Source organism: Equus quagga, chromosome 8 (genome assembly GCF_021613505.1).
Source record: "Equus quagga isolate Etosha38 chromosome 8, UCLA_HA_Equagga_1.0, whole genome shotgun sequence".
Classification (NCBI taxonomy): Eukaryota; Metazoa; Chordata; class Mammalia; order Perissodactyla; family Equidae; genus Equus; species Equus quagga.
This window is the reverse complement of record NC_060274.1, coordinates 8,200,819-8,220,982: the sequence shown is the minus strand read 5'-3', so window position 1 is coordinate 8,220,982 and position 20,164 is coordinate 8,200,819. Positions and strand designations below refer to the sequence as shown.

The window sequence follows — 20,164 nt, the reverse complement described above, 5'->3', positions numbered from 1 at the left end:
CTGGTCTGGCCGAGCTGGCCTGGAGGTTGCGGTCTGGAGGCCCTGGCACGCGCGGTCGGGTGGGCCTGGCGCGGTCCGGCGGGCCCAGCGCGCGGTCTGGAGGACCCGGCGCGCGGTCTGGCGGGCCCAGCGCGCGGTCTGGCGGACCCAGTGCGGTCTGGCGGACCCGGCCTGGAGAGCGCGGTCTGGAGGACCCGGCGTGGCCGGGCGGGCCTGGGCGAGCGCGGCCTGGTCTGGCGGGCCCGGCCTGGAGACCGCGGTCTGGCGGGCCTGGCGCGCGCAGCCTGGTCTGGAGGACCCGGCCTGGAGAGCGCGGCCTGGAGGACCCGGCGCGGTCTGGTCTGGTGGGGCCCTGCCAGGGCGGTCTGGTCTGGCGGACCTGGCCTGGAGAGCGTGGTCTGGCGGGCCCGGCGCGCGGTCTGGAGGACCCGGCGCGGTCTGGCGGGCCCGGCGAGCGCGGCCCAGCCCATTTGGCGCCGTCCTCGGGAGCTGGCCGTGGGCCTGGCGTGCTGGCCGCCGCCCCGCAGTCCTCGCCCTGCTCTCGTCTGGGGAGGACGGCCAGGCTGGCCGGTTGCCGCGGGTGTCTGCCGCGGTTCGCTGCGGCCTCTCCCCGAATGCTCGGGTCGGCAGCCGCTCCCGACTGCGGGGCGGATCGGGCAGAGGAAGAAGGAGAGGCGGACGGGCGGGCGCGATGCCGATGTGGCTGGCGCGGAGGGATGCCACTGCCCCGCGCCGCGGCAGCCAGGGCCTCCTCGTTTTCTTGGCGGGGCGGGCCTAGCAGTTACGAGGAGCCCCCGGGAGCTCTGGGCACTGGGCCGGAAGGGGCCGCCGTGTGGGGGGACAGGAGACGCGGGGGAGGGTCTTCAAGGTGGGGGGCCGCGGCCCCTGAGCGCCCCCTCCTGGCCGCAGCGCGCGCCGCTTCCCGCCGGCCTCGCCCGCCCTCCGCGGCTCCTGGAGCGCCGCGCTGCGGGGGCGCGCTGAGGCCCCGCCCCGTCTCCCGGCCCCAGACACGCCCACCGTGGGCGGGGCCAGGGCGCTGTCCGCAGGGCGCTGTCCACGGTCCCGGAGCTTCGGTAGGGCTTCTGCACCCTTTTTGCCGAGAAAACGATTTTCGAACGGACCCCGGGAGTTCCGGGCAGAGGACGGACGATTCTGGCAGACCCGTGCACATAGGCAGACAGGGGAAAGAACGGCCATACTGTCAGCCCCGGGGCTGTGGGGTCAGCTCTGAAACCTGTCACCACCTCTCCATTGGCATCTTAATTTTCAGCCTGCTCTCTTTTTTCTTTTCTTTTCTTTTTAAAAAAGATCTCCAGTGTTTGTATGGAATTGGACCAGTTATAATCCTGAGTTCATGATGTGCACTCATCATTAATCCGTGGACTAACCTTTTTTTTCCCGTTTTTTAATTAGTCGTTTTGGATAATGTAAAGAACCCCATCTGTAACAAAATCTAGGAACCTGACAATAACTACTGTCTATGTGTTCTCTCTTTATTGGAAGTAATCATTAGCCCACATCCTGTATTTAAAAGTTTCCTTCCTTTCTTCTTCCCACTCACCCTGTCTTCCTCCCTCTTTCTCGAAAGTCTGTGTGTGATTTTTTTTTAGTAGAAAGTGTATATCATGGTATGTGTAACTTTTTGGGACATAAGTGGTAGCAACAATATTATACTGCTAAAAACTAACCGTATTGTTATCTTTGTGGTTTGTTCCTTCCAACTCCTATGTAATATTGTCTGGATCTACCAAAGTTAATTTATCCACTCTTCTGTTGATGGGTCTTTGGGTTGTTTCCAGGTTTTTACTAGTGTGAAGAACACAAGATGTTCTTTCACATGTTTCTTGTTAAGTATATATGCATGGTTCTCTCTCTTTTTTTCCTTCTGCTATTTCTCCCCAAGTCCCCCCAGTATATAGTTGTACATTTTTTAGTTGTGAGTCCTTCCAGTCGTGGCATTTGAGATGCCGCCCCAGCATGGCCTAATGAGTGGTGCCACGTCTGCACCCAGGTTCCGAACCGGTGAACCCAGCCACTGAAGCTGAGCATGTGAAGCCAACCACTCGGTCATGGGGCCGGCCCCAGTTTCCTCTTGTGTATATACATGAGTTGAATAGCTAAGTCATAGGGTATGTGAATGTTCAATTTTAGGAGATATGCCATGCTGAGTTTTTTAGTAGTCGTACCAGTTTACACTCCACCAGCAACACGGGAGAGCGCTGGACCATCTCTCTTGCAACACGTGGTATTTAATTTTTGTCAGTGGAGTGGCTGTAGTGGGTGTGTCATGTGGTCTGGATTTGCAATTCTTTGGTCACCAGTGATGTTTAACATCTTTTCATATCCTTATTGACATATATTTTTCTTTGTCAGATCATGTCTTGTCCCATGTGACCTATTCTTTCTCTAGAGGCTTTGGAATTTTCTCTTTGCCTTTGATATTAAAATTCACCACAAGGTGACTAGGTATGGGTTTTTCCCTCTCTCTCTTTGTGTGATTTCTCAGTCAGAGGTCATTTATTTTCATCTATTTCCTAGAATTATAAAAAAAATTTGTGTTTGTTCTTTTGTGCGTGAGTGTGTATGTTCTTGATGCCAGGTCTTTGCCAGCTCTGTGTGTCTCCAGGTTGTAACTCGTTTCTGTTTTCCTGAAGCTATTTTTTGATGAATATCAACTTTTAAATTTAGTAAGTGAAGTTTATTGATTTTTTTTGTAGTTAATTCTTTTGAGGTTTAAGAAATATTTTCCTACATTAAGATCTAAAAGATAACTATATTTTCTACTGAGAGTTTTAAAGTTTGGTTTTTGATGTTTATGTCTTTGATCCGTTTAGAGTTGATTTTTGTATACTGTGGTGGGTAGGGATCCAATTTTATCTTTTTTTCCATATGGATTGCCATTTTGTTTCCAGTTCCATTTATTGGACAGTCTCTTGTTTGCCCACTGATCTGATACATTACCTCTGTCATACCAAGTTTGATTCACGCGAATGTCTCTGTGCTCTCTGTTTTGGCCCTTTGGTCTGTATCCTAGTCCGTTTGTCAGTTTATCTGTTTCTATGCCAACTACCATCGTATTGATATTATGTAGACTTTTTTTCTGGATTATTACAGTAATATCCCAGGCAAGCTGAGACGTGATCACCCTACTTTGGGGCCATTCTAAAGAATTTTGATTTTATAGCATGTATGAGGGGAAGTTATTGAAGAATTTCAGCAGCTGAGTTGTGTATTCTGATTTATGTTTTTGTGGATTGCACTGGTGTAAGATGCGTAGAGGAGGGTGAAGGACCAGACAGGAGTGGAGGCAAGGGTACCTACCAATCAGGAGGCTATTTATTGCCAGAGTACGGGTGAGAGATGATAGAGGTTTTAGCATTAACAGAGATGGAGAGATGTGGACAGATTCAAGAGGGAGGTGAAACCAGTAGAACTTTCTGATGTATTGAATGTGGTAGATGAGAGAAAGATAGGACTCAGTGTCATGTGTTTGAGGCTTGACCAGCTAGGTGGATGGGGATGCCATTCCTGAGATGGAGAATTCTGGGGAAGGGACAGTTTGTAAGTTTATAAGCTTTCAGATGAATTATAGCACCACTTTTAGTTTGTTTACGCTTGGAAATAACTTTACGATTATGAGTGTTTTATAGCTTATTTATGCTTTTTCCTCTCCAAATAGGTGACTCTCTTTTGAAAAGTGCAACCAGATCTCTCCTGGAATTCAACACAACATCGAGCTGTGAGCAGCCAGGCAAGAATCACAAAGTCCAGAGTAGCATCGCCTTCCTGTGTGGGAAGACCTTGGTGAGTCCACGGAGAGTCACTTTATCATCTTTTCTTTTGTTAAAAATGTTTGTCCCTTGGACATTCTTGCTCTAAGCGGTATTCCAGGAAGAATAAGTGAGCGGAGTTAAAAACGCAAACAAACAAACGGAAACCCCAGCCAAAGCACCATCACCATTAAGGACCAATAAGTGAACAAATCTTGAGCCGATAGTTAAAACACTAAGTGAAACTTGACCCACATCCTGTGTAAAACTATAATTCAAAGTGATTAGTGTGTTCTGACTCCAAACACTGTTGAATATTTGTTGCAGGCATAATTTTTTTCTTTCTAAAACCTCTTCTCTCAGCATTTTATTTTGATAATTTTTAGGGCAATGTGTTTTGTTTTGTTTTGTTTTTAACATTTTTCTTTCCTCATTTGCGTTAAATGGGAGAGACCAACATCTATCTAGGAGAAGCTGTGGTCAGTGGGCAGTGAGGTTCCCAACCTTTTTGGGTATCACTAATGTTGAAAGGGGCCTAATTATTTTAAAGTATGATGTTTGTTCTTACTCTCTGCATGTTGTATGTGACTTTTTGCTTTTAATTGTTAGTATTTAAAAAGGGACTTCCAGTAAATAATTGCTCGCTTTTAGGAAAAGCAATTTGTGTACAAATCCTGTGAATGTTCTCTAATCAGAGTAAGAGCTGAAGTGTTTAGAAAAATCAAGTTGAGTGAAACTCACGTGGCTACCAGGCTGCTCTGAAATGTCGTTTTAAAATTTGGTGCTGTGACTGCTGCGTCTTCAGGCCCATAACATCTCATCTGAAGAACTTTAAAAATAGAACTTATATTGTTAATTTTGGACCAGCCCATCAGTTGCACTGTCGTCCATGTTGAAACCTTGGGAAAAAAAAAATCTGTTTGCAGCAGTATGAAATATGGAGGCCTGTGTTACAGAATAAGCTGGCTGCTGTTTTAATTTTAATGAATTTCCTCCAAGAATTCTGTGTTCACACAAGAACCAGAATTTCGAGGAACTCCTTAGATTTGCCCATAGGCGTGGAGAGGTAAATTCCTGCCGTGTCATGTGTCACCCAGCAATGCTGTGGTGACCAGTTTGGAGTCAACCCTAGTCGCAGTCTGTCGGTGGGGGGGGGGGGGGGGCTACCCTTGAGTGTGGGGGCGTCTGGAGCAAGGCTGGTGTACAGACTCGGCCGGCTCCAGATGGGCCTCCTCCCTCGGCTTACAGGAAGCATGAGGTCACATTTTCTGGCTTCGGTTTTGTTGGCGTTGGTTATAGAACATTTGGAGTTTGACAGTGTGAGGACACCAAGGATTACTTCCCATGAATTTACTGTACTTGCATAGTTGGGGCAGTGGGACAATTTGGGACCCATTATACCAGAATTCCAACATGATTTCATGAAGCTTTTGTCTCAGAATTTTCGGGTTTGGGAACTTCCCAATGACCTCGTTTAACTAAAGCAGTTGTGTTGTCCTCCCCACCCTCTTTCCTACTTTAAGATTTTTCATTAGCCTTTACTGTTTCTAACTTTCAAAAAGCAGATTTTACAATATGCGGTATGGTAACTTATTTTTATTTTTTTGAACAGGGAACTCCTGAATTTGTAACTGCAACAGAATGCGTGCATTACTTTGAGTGGCGGACTTCTGCAGCCTGCAAGAAAGACATATTCAAAGCTAATAAAGAGGTAACAAGGGGCCTTCAAGCTTACAGGCTTGTGAAGTACGTTCTGGGACCTTCAACATTTGAAATACTGACATAAATCTTCTGGGGTGGAAATCTTTTTTCATTTTCAAACTCCGTTTGAGCAGAGGTACCGTGTGATTTAATTGTTAAAATTCTGCTGGGTGGTTCTTGTTTTTAGGACAGGGCATTTAAAATATCGCAGGACGTGACTGGAAATAGCATGGCTCACCCATCCAAGGCAAGTCAGTTTTTGGTTTCTGGGCAACTCGGTAACTAAGTAGTTGAGCTTGGGTTTAGATTATTAACTATCTGCAGGCTCCATCTCCTCAACCTTGGGGTGGCTTCTGGATGTATGTGGATCCAGGCCAGCTGTCCCCAAGCCCTTCAATTCTTTGCCAGTGGCCTCAGAGACTAGTTGACTGTTATTACTTGCATTCGTTCTCTGGTGGCTGGTCAAGTCATTCTTGGTGATTAATGCAGCATCCTCTTCCCTTGCCTCGAGCCTCTTAGGCTGGCTCTGCCACGTGGCTTTTCCTGGCAACAGAGGGGAGCAGATGGCATTTCTTCCTTCCCACCACCCCGGGTCTGAAAGGTGGTTTCCTATGCTTACCTAGACTACAGTCTGTGGACTGGTTAGTCTCACTTTTCTCCAGGAGATTTCTCTTCTGAAGGGTCGAGTTCAAAGACTCTTAGGCTCAAGAAACTGACAAATGGAAGTAATCCGTCGTATTCACTGATGGCCTAATACCATGTCATTTAAGAAGGGCAAAAAGAGAAGTTGTTTTTAAAAAATAAAACCAAATCAAGTTATGAATCATTGTCCCTGATTTTTCAAATATGGCAGTGTGTAAAAAAAGGCAGTTGGATATTGAAGTGGAAGTGGCAAAATGCATGGAGAAGAGCATAAGGAATGTTCAGGGAGAAAAAAGGTTCAAGTATGGAAGGAATTAGGCCTAATACAAAGATGCTGGCGTTTAGGAGATGGTGTCAAATTTAAACTTTAAGACTTAGGTTAAACTGTTTGCCGGATCCAGCGAGTGGCAGGAAAAAGCATCTCGGAACGGCAGGGCGGCTGGGCCGTCTGCTCTCCAGGGAGACCTCAGGCCTCTGCAGGCCTCACGCATGTTCCCAGGGCCCCAATTCTTCAACCCGAGGCTGATACCCACTTTTCCTGTTTGAACCGAGCGTCCTCTTATCTCGGTTTGCTGACCTGACAATTACGTCTCCCACCACCTACGGAAAGATCGTTTTCCAAAATAAACAAATAAATAGCAACTCATTTCTATTTTCTTTGTGTTTTACGTCAGAAGTCACCCACGACAGCTCGAGGTCAAATCCTGCCCCTGGCTCGTGTTCGTGCAGCCTCGCAACTAAGAACGGTTTTTACATTTTTACGGCATTGTCAAAAAGCAAAGAATACACAGCAGAGACCCACGTAACTCAGAAATCTGAAACTCTTTGCTCCGCGGCCCTTTACAGACCAAGTGTGCTGTCCCCTGGTCTAAATCGTTTTTGGGGGCGGGGGTGAGGAGTGTGCTTTTCCTCCAAACAGTGACGTTTAATTTCTCTTAGAAGCTGATCTGAAGGTGAAGGAGAGACACTGCAGTGTGTTCTCAGTGCTCATTTCTGTAGGTCTGGTTAACAGCTGGGCTTCACTCATTCAGTTTTCATTTACTGAGGGCCTGTTGTGGGCTACGCAGTAGGAATGTCATTAAATTTTGAAAAGGTTCTTGCTTTCAGTGAGCCCATAGATGACGAACAATGTGGAGGGCATATCCATATTCAGGACCTGAATTTCTTTCTGCTTTAGGTACAGATAAGCTAGACAGGAAGAACCGAAGAGCGTGATGGCTGCTGAAAAGCAGTGCTGTCACCGTTGCCAGATCAGAATAAGGCATATTCCCTTTTCTCTGTTTTCAGTAGGGTTTGATTGCACCTTTCAGGCTAGGGTATAACTTTAAAAATCGTATTAGATGCGAACTTGCAGACACTCATCACTTCTTAAAAAAAAAAATCCAGATTTGGTTTAGTGTTCGTGTAATTTTGATTTCCAGTTTTCTTGATGTTTCCTCCTTTCCTTTGTTGGTTTTGCTTTGTCAGGTTTAGAATGATTTGATGGGCAAAGATCACGGTAGTTCCCAACAGTGCCTTTTAAAACTACCGGCATAATGCTTGTTCAGTGGATTCTGGCAGGGTTTTTTAGATAATAATTTTTTTTAAGACTTTGTGGGCATACATCCCCTGCCATGGCACTCTTGGAAGCACAGAAAATCCGGAACTGGCATGCTCGTGGTCTTAGCAAAGTGACATAGATGTGGGTAATCTGTATACACTGTTAACGAGGTCGACTCAGTGTGCGGTGTGTGAGGTTGCAGGGACCTCCCTCCCCAGCTGCTGCATCCCTGCTTTTGGGAAGTCTCCATCGCTTGGCTCAGTGGAGCAGGAAGCGGGAGACTTTCCCCAGGAGCCCTGACAGTTTTTCCGATGGACTCTCCAATTCTGTGGGGCGCCGGGTTGGGCGTGTCTTCTGTTCCTTCCCAGAGTAGAGAGGCCAGAAGTCGCTCACTGCCTCGAGCTGGGGGTCTGCGGGCCTTGCTGCCTGGAGTCTCTTGAGGCTTTTGGTGAAGCTGAGCTCGGTTCAGAATTCCAGTTCTTTCCACCGTGGCCCCATCCCTTCCTGCCCGGGGCCAGCTTGCTCCCTTTCCTTCACAGGCTTTCATCTTGTAGCTGGAGAGTGGCTGCTCGTCTCCCACGCTAACCTGTCTGCCAGATCACCCCCACCATGAGTTAATGTTTCCATATTATCTTGCTGGGGGATGGCAAGCTCCAGATTTGCAGGGTTGTGGACCCTGTGGTACCTTTTCACTGGGTCCTAAGCACGGTCTGCAGTAACACCTCTCTTTCGTTTTAGTTGCTTTTCTGCGGGATGTAGCGTCAGCCTTGGCCTCTCCTCTGGCCTTCCGCCCTGGCCGACTGGAGGCGCTAGCCCCCTTGGTTAGCAGGACCTCTGATCCCCACTGGAGGCGATGGGTGACTTTGCTTTAAATGAGTTCATGTGTCCCCTGAGGCTAAGAGGAGGTGCAAGTCGTTTGATTTAATCCACTGACGCTCCGGGAAGTCTCTGAAAACGGGACTGGGGAAAAGGGTTAGTGGGTCAGAGCATTCCAGGAGATTTGATAGTGGCTTTCTGAGAAAAATTTGAAAGCTAAATATTAAGGAGTTAACTTTTGTAGATAGACCTGCCTGTGAATAACTTCAGTCTAAAAGACAAAATTTTAGGAAAGCCATCCATAGAAAGTGATGCAAGAAACTACTTTTAAATGATCACAGAGAACACGAATTTTTGGAATATCCTTTGGCAGGGGCGATTAAAACAATACCAGTGTGTTATTTTGGAAAGAAGACGTATGGGAGTGTTTCAGATGAAGACGTAGCAAGAGACGGTGTTAGCTAGGTGACCAGGGCCTTTTTTACTCTTGGGCACATCTCTGGGCTTGAATGCTTTGCCTTCTGAAGTTGGTGGAACTTTTAAAGCACGGGGTCTTGTCAACTGTAATGGGCTCCTTGACGTTTTAAAAATAAGAGGCCATTAGTTCATAGAGATGAGAGGGTGGGCATAAATTGGAATCCAGTCGGGGAGGATTAGACAGATGCCCAGAGGAGGGGCTTGTCTTCATATGTTACTGAGCAGGTGTTTCATGGGCCCCTGTTAGGTGTGAGCATTGTTCTAAGCCTTGCATAGGGCCACAGTGGTGACAGAGCCCCTGTCCTCAGTCACCGTACACTCAAGTCAGCGGGTGGCGGTTCCTGGTAAAACACGTCAGTGTATGAAGTAAAAGAAGGCAGGGGAAGGCACAGACAGAGGTGGAGAGCACTGTAGTAGATGAAGATGTCAGAAAAGGCCTCACCGAGCAGGTGACGTTTCATCCGAGACCTAGATGAGGTGAGAGGGCGCCACGCAGATACCGGGAAACATTCCAAGTGGAGGCAGCGTCGCGTTCCACAGGGCTGAGCTGCACCCAGAGGTGGTGTGGCTGTGTGGAGTGGTCCATGAGGTCGGAGACTGGGGGAGCTGGGATTTCCTTCTTTTTATAGGAGGCTGTGGGTAGATTTGGCCTGGGAGTCATGTTGACCCGATGTAATTTTAAAAGGATTGATCTGGTGGTTGTGGAGAGGGGATGGAGGTAGGGGCCATGAAAGCTGGAAGCAGGGGACCACTTAAAAGAGACTGTTTCAGGCAAAGATTATGGCAGTTTGGACCAGGGGTGGTGAGAAGTGATGGATTTGGTTTGAAGGTAGACCCAACAAGACTTCTAATGCTTTGGGTGTGGAGTGTGTGCAGTCCAGGATGACCTTAAGGTTTTGGCCTGAGCCACTGGCAGAATGATTGCTCCATAGTGAGATGAGAAACACGGGGGGTTAAGAGCAGGTTTTGGGGCAGAAATGAAAGACCTGTTTTAAATATGTTAAACTTGAGATTCTTTTATGTATCTAAGTGACGATGGTAAATAGCAACAACAAAAACTTATATTGACTTGCCAGGACCTGTACCAAGAGTTTTATATATATTAATTCATTCAGTCCTCATAGCAACAGTATGACGTAATTACTAATATTATTCCCACTAGACATATGGGGAAGCTGAGGCACAGAGGTTAGGATGGCTCATAGTCATATTAAGTGTCATCACCAGAGTTTGGACCCAAGCCTCCTGTCTCCAGAGTCTGTTCACAGACACAGTTCTTCTGTGGTTGGAGAAAAAGATCATGGCTAGGGACATGCATTTGGGAATCATTGGTAGATATTTAAGGTCACGCACCAGATCACCAAGGAAATGAGTGTAGACAGGGAAGACTAAGCACTTGCTGACCTTTGCTTTTTGTCGTTGGAGCCATCATGGCCTGATGGACACCATAAGGAATGGAGACCAGTGTTATATGGCGTTGGTCATAGGGTTTGCTCTGAGCTACAAGCCCCAAGAAGATGAGTGTTGAAGACTCACTTTTTCTCTTCCTCTCTTCCAGGTGCCTTGCTACGCATTTGATGGAGAGTTGAAGAAACATGATTTAAACCCACTGATCAAGATTAGTGGTGCTTACTTGGTGGATGACTCTGACCCCAACATTTCTCTATTCATCAACGTTTGTAGAGACATAGGTGTGAATCCTTGTGGGTGTGGGTGTGGTGAAGGATTTCTTAGGAGACTTCAGTATCTTTGCCCTCCCACCCCTACTCCTATCTGAAGATCCATGTCCCTGAGAGGCCCTCAGGGAAAGCTTTCATCATGAAAGATGTTCTCTCTGCACATCCCCATCCTGTGGCCCCCGGTGAATTCTAATTCCATCGCAAATTCCATGCAAACTATTGATCCATCCGAGTGTGTTCTCTCTGCCAGACACTTTGGGTTTCAAGATTCTCAAGTAAATCTGACTTCCTGTGAGGTGGAAGGGAGAATGGGTTGATCAGGTGTGTTGGGATTGCTGAGATTTGCTGGAGCAGAAGGGAGCCAGAGTTCCCGGGATGGGCCATGGTGAGGAAGGTCCATTTTACTCACTGTGCACGCCTACGTCTCTTGGCTTTGAGTGGCAGGCTGGGTGGAAGCGAGAGAGGGATGACCAAAGGCCTCGGGCACTTACTCATGATATATGTTTCAGCCCCGACCGACTTCTTGCCTGGCTTTCCCCGTGGATGCCAGGACTGTTGTGAGAAGCTTGGGCGTCTTTGCTAAATTAACTGAAAGCTGTGAATGGTCTTTATCTAAAAAGGGCCACAAGAAGTTTTCCTAAGCCTTTTGCATGTTCTATCGGTGATTTCTAAAACCTGGCTTGATGTTTCCTTCAAGGGCTATGAGTTATTAATCCCAGAGGCCAGGACTTGTCTTTCTGCCATGATAGCAGTGAAAATCATGAGTAAATTTTGCCTGGAGTTAACTAGTAAAAAGATCTTTTTAGTGTTTTCCTACATTCCTTTTTCTCATGTAGTACAGAGGACTTTGGCCTTAGAAAAGTTTAGAAAAAATTTTAAATATAAAATCAATACATGGGCAGTAGGCACACGAATACTAATTTATAATTATTTAAATTGCACATATATATTATGTACCATTTTTGTTTATTGTTTCTAAACAGTTTTAACAAGTGAATATACCACCATACATGGCTTGCCAAAAGCGACCAGTGATCCTTTGATTTTTTTGTGTCAGTTCGTTATGTCATTTGTTTGTTCTCCAAGGACAGCTTTTCATGTTCTATTGGAAGAAGGCACATAGACAACGTCTTTGTCTTAAGTGGGTCTGTAACTCAAATTTGAGTAGAAAGTTGAAGAGTCCTGTCAATTATTGAATTCTGAAATAATATGCCGTTTTAGTTTGGAAAACATTTAGATTTCCTGATCTTTTTATCATTTCGAGGATTGTCCCAATTCACTGATACGTTCTTAGAAAAGTTTTTTTCTATCCAGTTTAATGTCATTTTGAGTTGAACTTCAGTGTCTTGGAGTCACACCAAAGGTGCCCCAATTTTTGACAGATGCTCTCCATCCCCAGGACATTGCCCCGAGCCTCAACCCATGTTTGAAAGTGACCCATAAACCCTCAGAATAGTTGTAGATTCGCTGTTGAATGCTTAGCTCCTTGCACAGCCAGGGGCACTGGCCTCACTTTTTTCCCCAGAAAACTGAGTGTCTAATGTTGTGTCACTGTGAGAGCAAGGAGCCCACAGCACCGCAGATTTTCCATGGGGACTAAAACTGCCCAGTAGGGAAATTGCACTGTACAGACCTGAGATCTAGAGGTCTGCTTTCCTCTTCCTCAGCTCTGCCTCCTCTCTGCAGCCTGGAGAAGATACGGTAATCCTGTATTAAAGCCCAAGCTGGGTGATATTTACTCATTCATGGGGGAGCTGTTTTTTGAACCCCTGTTATATGGTGGGCACTGAGTGGCAGCAGTGACCACATGGAAGCTCTGCTCTCCTGGAGCTTATAGTCAAGTGGAAGGCGATGTGTGGTAAATAAGTAAACCTTGTAACGTGTAAGATAGCAGATGATGATAAAAGGGATGCAGCGTAAGGGAAACTCAGCTGTAATCGTCATGGCAGTTGCTGCTGGCAGTCCCGAAGGTCTGGGCATTCTTTTTTTCTTTAATCCTCCCCAAACCCTGTGAGGTGGGGCACTGGCAGTTGGATAGTTCTGTGGTTGGGCCAAAGTTATCGAGATAGTAAGTGGTGAGTCTAAGCTTTGAACCCAGATCTGTCTGTGGGTTCTTTCCACCAATCTACTCATCTTCCCACTAATTCATGGAGAGCCTGCGTTTCTAGTCTTTGGCTTGAGAGGGGATAACGCTAACGATAGTGTATCTCTGGAAGAGGGAGGGACATTCCTTAACTATGAATAACACAATGGTCCCTGTTTCTTGGGGCCCCTCTTGTGTACCATATGTTCCTTCTCCCTGCTCTTCCTGGCAGCCCTGCAGGACTAGTGGGGCTGTACTCATTCCACATGTTGAGAGAGGTCACTGGCTTGCCCAAGGTCTCGGAATGGGATGTGATCCTAGCTCTTTTTTCTTTCCAAACTTCTACTACTTTATGTTACTTATGGAGACTTTCTAAAACTTGATAATTTTTTTTTTTTGCTGGGAACTAATTGCCCTGAGCTAACATCTGTTGCCAATCTTCCTTTCTCTCTCTTTCCTTTTTTTTATTCCTCCCCAAAGCCCCAGTGCATAGTTGTATGTCCTAGTTGTACGTCCTTCTAGTTCTTCTATGTGGGACGCTGCCACAGCATGGCTACTCACAGATGAGAGGATCTTTCTATTAGTTAATTCTGGGCAAAATTTACTCGTGGTTTTCACTGCTATCATAGCAGGAAGACAAGTCCTGGTCTCTGGGAACCGAACGTAGGCCGCCAAAGTGGAGCACACCGAACTTTAACCACTAGGCCATCAGGGCTGGCTCTCAGAAATTTTTTTAAAGGGCCCTGAGCCTGAGGTTAAGTGTGATCACTGATTCAGTGTCACATGTGATGTTTTACAGACTCACTACGGGAGTTGAATCCATACCTGCGCGCCTGTCCCCCTGGCACCGCTGCCTGCCTGGTGAGAAGCGAGCAGAGCTTTGACGTCGGCCGGCCCAAGGAGGGACCGAAGCTCGTGAGCAAGGACAGGTCGGTCTGCCGTTGGCGTTTGTCATCCTCAGTAAGAACTTGGCTTTCTAGGAGGTTGCAAGAACATCCCTTTTCCACGGGGCTGGAGGTGGTACTTGTAAGATTGCCACTTCACGTGTGCTCGTAAAACGATTACTCACCTCTGTGAGTCACGTGGGCTGGTTGGCTCGTTGACTTTCCCATCATGTCGTGAAGTCGTGCCCACCCCAAGGTGTGCTCTGACATTTTCTGTGCCACGTCACCCCTGACGTTGATTTTGTGTCCGTAGTTATCTGATCTTTGAAAACACCGTCCCGGAGGGCGAGAGGCGGAGGGGCAGTTTGCTGGTGTCCCTCCAGGGTGCTGAATTTGCTTCCTGCCTGGGGCAGGATGGGCACCCTAGTTCCCAGGGGTGGGGGGGTCCGTTTCTCATAATAAGCTGTGCTGTTACGCATGCTCTTCTCCTGCCTTTGTACCCTCTCTTGGCACAGAGATATTTTTCTCCCTTGTGTCATGCACGACCCCATCCTGAACTTGCATCAAAAATTTTGATTTTCTCCCCATTCCAAGGGACTTTGGCAGACCCCTGTTGTGGCTTGCTCTAGTCTGGAACTAGTGGCTTGTCAGCGTGTGCAGTTATACAAGACCAGCGCTCTAACCACTGGCCTACGGAGCCCATTTAGGGCGTGTCATTGTAGATCACACTTCTGTCCACAGGAAACACTGGAGCGTCACTTCAGTGTGAAAAAGTGTGGGAAGTTTCCATCTGTGTGTCTGTGTTAGTTTGCCAGGCCCGCTGTAACAAAGTACCACAGACCAAGTGGCTTCAACCACAGAAATGTATTTCCTCTCAGTTCTGGAGGCCAGAAGTCCAAGGTGTCGGCAGGGTTGGTTCCTTCTAAGCCGCTCTCCTTGACGTGTAGACAGCTGTCTTCTCCCTGTGTCCTCACATGGTCACCCCTCTGTGTCTGTGTCCTCATCTCCTCTTCTTATAAGGGCAACAGGTATTGCGGATGAGGGCCCACCCTCATGGCCTCATTTAACTTAACCTGCTCTTTAAAGGCCCTCTTTCTGAATGCAGTCGCATGCTAAGGTGCTGGGGGTTGGGCCTTCAACCTAGGAATTTTGGGGGGACACAGTTCAGCCCGTAACATTGTCTTAAGTGACAGATGAGTGATTCTTCATCTGGGGAGGGCTAGAGAGGACTTGGTCAAACGTGGGCATGGAGCGAAAGCCCCAGCTTGTCTTCAGAGAGAAGGAAGGTCTGTTTTTGGCCGTTCTGGGCCGGCTCCAGGAGTGGAGGGGCACGTCCCGCAGTGACACCGCACACCCTGCAGTGGCTCCGGGCTCCTCCTGACGAGGGAAGGCCATGGCGGCCGCGCACTGAGCCATCTTCAGGTTGGAAACAAAACATCTTTGACTTGCACTTCTGGGGTGTTGATTAGAGAGGAAGTGGTCGTGCAGCCCGTGGGCAGAGATGCGCTTGGCCTGCGCGGCTGTGTGTGTTTTGTTTTGTTAGATCATTTATCATTTTTGTTTGTTTTACTCCAACACTGTTTCTTAGTATTTCAGTTTACTTGTCGGTCATTTTATTTATTGACTTGAAAAAGAAAATCACGCTCATCGAAGTCTACTTTAAATTTTGTTTTCAAATGGAAATGAGAGTTACCTTGTACTCTGACTTCTTTTCTGTTTCAATATTTCTTCTCTTCTCTTCCCCTTTTCCTGCAAATGAGTGTGCCAGATGCTCAGGGCGCAGATTAATTTGAATGTACTTTTGTGTACCATCCAGGCTCGTCCTGAGTTACGTGAAAGAAGAGGCAGCCACGCCAGACTTTTGTGATGGTCACAGCCCGGCCGTCACTATTACATTTGTCTGCCCTTCCAAGCGCAGAGAGGTGAGTGGCCTGTCTTAGGATCACTTCCCAGTGGCCCACATGAGTTTGGGCTGCCTAAGTGAGCACGAGTCTGGGGTTGGGGCCGGGCAGTGGGTTTGGCTGCAGGAACGGGCAAGCAATAAAAAGATGTGTTGGTGGAATATCTGGAAACACATGCTTCCTGGGGCAGACTCTGCTGCCCGCACGGGCAGGGCTCTCCAGGGAGAGCCTCTTGGCGATTGCTTTTTCTCAACCACCCAGAGGGGCCTCCACCTCTGTTAACACAGGATGGGGTTTCGTTCTAGTTTTCTGTGTGATGATTTTAAGTGGTTCATGGACAGATTTTTAAATTTTTTGTAGTTAGGCTGATTTGAAGGGATATCGGAAAAATTGTATGCATAATCCCCAACCTGTGATTTCATGACTTTTATCGCTTAGGATGAGGCAAGGTAAAAATAGCTAGTTGGTTTACAGAAACATAGTGAGAAATGAGTAGCACAGATGGTATGCAGACCTGGCAGAAATTGTGCAGGCCAGCGGCTGAAGTTTGGGGGGTACCGATATGGGAGGACAATGTCCAGAAGGAAGGTTCCTGCAGTCTCACCGTGGCGCTTCTCCCCTCCCTGCCTGCCTGACCCCCTCCTGACCCTCGCAGGCAGATTCATCATTCTGTTCTCTGGCTGTTTACTGGGTTCTAGTACAGTTGTAAATTCCTTATGGGCGGCTCGTCCTTGGGCCCTGTGCCCGGCAGCGGTACACGTGTCCCTTGATGTCCAAGTGTTTTAGCAGATGTGGGGTGCTGATGGAAGGGGGCATCCCCCAGACAGGAAGGGCAAGGCTTTCCTCTAATTTACTTCTGCCTTCTCTTAATAGAATGAAGTGGGAGGAGCGGAATTCTTTTGCCAGGGGAACCATCCTCCCCCTCCCCACAAACAAACGTGGAATTTCCTCTGGCTCCGGGCTGGCAGCCGGCCTGGTTTCTGTGTGGGGGATGTAGAGTGAAAACTGCAGGCCAGGCCTGCTTTCCGTCTTAGGTTCCCAGACTTCAGGGCCACGTGGTGGCAGCTTAATGAAGACCGGACTGTCTGACCAGTAGTCGACATTCGTTCGGAGCATGATGTCGAGGAATATTTATGTGTACTTTCCATTGGTACCTACAGATGGGAATCGAATCTTTGAAACCTGATGAGACGTTCTGAGCCGGCCGTGGTCTCAGTGTTTTTCTTTCTTGTTTGTTCTACATTCAATGAGATCCATTTTATATTATCACAGTGAAGAGGAGCAGGGGTTTTCCTCCTTTCTTCTCCGTGGGATGCAGGGCGTTGAGTGGTGTTAGAAGAGGAGGCTGATTTGTTATTGGCAGAGCTGGAGGTTCCTTTCCAGCTCAGCTGTCGCTGGGCAGGTCTTGGGTTACGCGCGATACCTTCATGCTCGAAGGTTTATGTAAGTGTTCACGCTGGCTCACTGAATGCTTTTAGGAGCTGAGATTTTTAGTAAACATTCACCTTGTCATATAGACCTTTTTAAAAAAGCTTTATTGAACTTACGTACTATAAAGTTCACCTGTTTTAAGTACAATTTGATGGTTATTAGTATAGTAACAGAATTATGCAACCATTGCCACAATCTAAATGTTGGGACATTTCCAACCCCTCCCCCTGCCCCCCACCCAGGAAACTTTGTGCCCAGTTGTAGTCACTCCTGTTCCTACCCCCAGCCATGGCCACCACTAGTCTAGTTTCTGTCTCTGTGGACTTGCCTTTCCTGGACATTTCGTAAACGTGAATCGTACACCGTGTGGCCCTTTGTGTCTGACTTCTCACTGAGTGCTTGTCACCACGTCACTATACGTCAGACTTCCCTGAGCCAGGTGGTTAAAGCATCAGTTTTGAGTCAGACCGATGGGGCTCCGCTTGTAACTCTGCAGCTTCCTGATCGTGTGACCTGTTTTTACGCCCGGCCCTTAGTACTGTGCCTGGCACGTCGCAGGCGCTCAGAAAGCCGTTGTGGAGTGGTGATCTAGAAGCCGCACAGCCATTCCTGATACTAAGACTGGGAAGGTGTTTCTCCCAGGGACGATTAAAAAGATGATCTTGCCCTCCAGTGAACAGTCACTTCAGCGTCCTTCCTAGTTTGTGTCAGAGACTAGCGTGGGAGCTCACCTTTGTCAAAGCAGTTCTCTGGCGGCAAAGTGGGGGAATCCAGGTTTGTGGTGGGTGGTGCCTCAGCTTCACCTAGCGGCAGGAGCAGATTTGAGTCCAGCTGAGGGGGTGCCCGAGACCCCGACCCCTTTGACGATCTTAGGAGAGGGGTTGGAGACCGTCTCCCCAGATGCACACACGCATGGTGATTTCCACTCAGCTTTGGGGGTTCCTCTGGCCCAGGCTCGGCAGCATCTCTGAATGAAAGGAGGGACGGACCACATGCCCATCACGACTGCTCGCCAAGGTCATGGTTGTCAGATGATGTTGAGTTCGGGGCAGGCTCACTGGCTGAAGCTTGAATGTGACTCTGAAGGTGACTGGAAAGGTTGCAAGTGAATGGAGTTGTGGTAGGTCAAGTCATTGGAATACGTTAGGGGCAATTACGCTTCAAAAATAGGAACAGAAAAATGTAGAAACCCGGCAAAATACCTTTGAGCTTTTCAGAAGCATGGAAAAATCTACGTTTAAGCTGCATTTCAGAAAGTTAATGTTGCTCCTTTCACACCGTTCCTCTTAGGGCACCATTCCCAAGCTCACAGCTAAATCCAACTGCCGCTATGAAATCGAGTGGATCACTGAGTATGCCTGCCACAGAGACTATCTGGAAAGCAAAACGTGCTCTCTGAGCAGCGAGCAGCATGACATCGCCATTGACCTCCAGCCGCTCGGCCAGAACGGAGGTGAGGGAGGGGGTGCCTTAGAAATAAGGCAGTGGGGGCGGGAACGTGAGCAGAGGGACCGAGTTAACCCCTTCCACTGGGGTGGGTGTTTCAGAAATACGGACTGAGCTTCCACTAACACAGTGCTGTAGCTTTGTAACACCTGTGGACGTAACAAAACCTCTTCTTATTTACTCTCCTTTCTTTAGCTTCATACACTTCAGATGGAAAGGAATATAATTTTCATTTGAGTATCTGTGGAGAACCTGAATCCCAGTTCTGTAAGAAGAAAGGAGCTGCAGTTTGCCAAGAGAAGAAATCAGATACCACTCAAGTCAAAGTGGCGGGAAGATACCAGAATCAGAACCTCCGGTGTGTAAACAGCCTTCGTGTAATTTTCGAGTGCATTGTTATATATTCTTGGGAAACCTAACTGACTCCTCTCGTCGTCCTCCTCCTTCCGTTTTCCACACAGCACAGGAAAGTCACTAAGTCAGCATTCCTTATTATTTGACTTAGGCAAGTTGCCGTTTGTCACTAAACAGCTGGATGTTTTCCGTGGCTTTACGATAAGAGTGCTTCTGTTAAAGCGGCTCACTTTATACTCTATTGTTTTGTCAGGAACTGTACTATGGGAAAGTTAATTAGTTTACAGTGGATATGGCTTTTGTCTTTTAAAATTTATGTTTCTGAGGAGTTTTGATTTTTCTCTGGCGGTTTGAGAATCTGAAACGCCATCAGAATTACATAAAAGTTCCAAGCGGCTAAAAAAACGCATTCAGTGCAATTCTTGTGACCTCTAGCTTGGTAGTAACCTTCACAAAAGTGTTATGAAAATGTAGTTCTCTGAAAATAAGTATTGTCCAGGATTGCTTGGGTAAAATTGTGTGTATGGCACTTGCTCACAGCAAAGCCTTCAGTGCTTGCTTTCAGCCAGTTATTACTTTAAAGTAAGAGGACGACAAGCCCGTCCATTTGGAACTCATTTCCTTTAGACACTTTCCCCAGCTGGCGCGAGAGCTTGCTGTTTTATGTCAGTCCTGATTTGTTGATGGTATGCAAAAGGTTTAATATAGAAAAATTTAGAAATTCAGGTTTCTTTCTTAGTTCTACCAAACCTGTCTATGTATGTTACCAAAAAAAAATCTAGATACTCCGACGGAGACCTCACCTTGATCTACTTCGGAGGCGATGAATGCAGCTCCGGCTTTCAGCGGATGAGCGTCATAAACTTTGAGTGCAATAAAACTGCAGGTGAGTGTTCCCTGGGGTTCAATCCACGCTCTTCGCATCAATGGGCGCGTGTGCTGAATGGAGCAATCAGACGTCCTCCTTCAGACGTGACCACTTCCAGTCCCCAGACTAGGTTTTTCTGTTAAGCGAGTAGGAGTACCCTCCCCTCCGCCCCCGCCAACGACACACGCATCCTGTTTCCATTTTCTTCTGCTCCCTGTGTTTGTTTTGGGAAGGGCCCAGCCCCGGGCTTGCTGGGAAAGGGTTTCTGTCTTGAGTTCTGGCTCACACCGGAGCGTGTACAGATCCAGCAAGGTGGGTTCACTCGCCAGTTTCGGATGGGTCACTCAACAGCTCTTCTTTCCTGAAGTAAATTTCAAGATGACCCTTTTTGCAAATGGTCGTTCTGCGGGAGAGGCTGGATTTTGGGATTGCAAGAGGTCACAGGGCGAGTTTAAGTGAACGATTGGGTTTTCTGGGGATTAGGAGAAGCTTCCTTGAAGTCGTGATGGCACTGGCATTTCAAAAAACCGTGCTGCTATTCGTATCTTGACGATCCTAGACACGGTTTGCGT

General features: G+C 47.5%; 1 protein-coding gene across 1 annotated transcript in view; it reads left to right on the top strand.

Annotated features, from left to right (window-relative positions):
* The window catches only part of IGF2R (insulin like growth factor 2 receptor), a 115,552-nt gene that overhangs the window by 26,561 nt on the left and 68,827 nt on the right, over positions 1-20,164 (top strand). The window contains exons 3-10 of the mRNA XM_046669771.1: positions 3,680-3,804; positions 5,383-5,481; positions 10,505-10,637; positions 13,508-13,637; positions 15,409-15,514; positions 18,215-18,377; positions 18,566-18,728; positions 19,507-19,610. Of these exons, the coding sequence (XP_046525727.1) occupies positions 3,680-3,804; positions 5,383-5,481; positions 10,505-10,637; positions 13,508-13,637; positions 15,409-15,514; positions 18,215-18,377; positions 18,566-18,728; positions 19,507-19,610 (1,023 nt within the window). The remainder of the gene's footprint in view (positions 1-3,679; positions 3,805-5,382; positions 5,482-10,504; positions 10,638-13,507; positions 13,638-15,408; positions 15,515-18,214; positions 18,378-18,565; positions 18,729-19,506; positions 19,611-20,164) is intronic.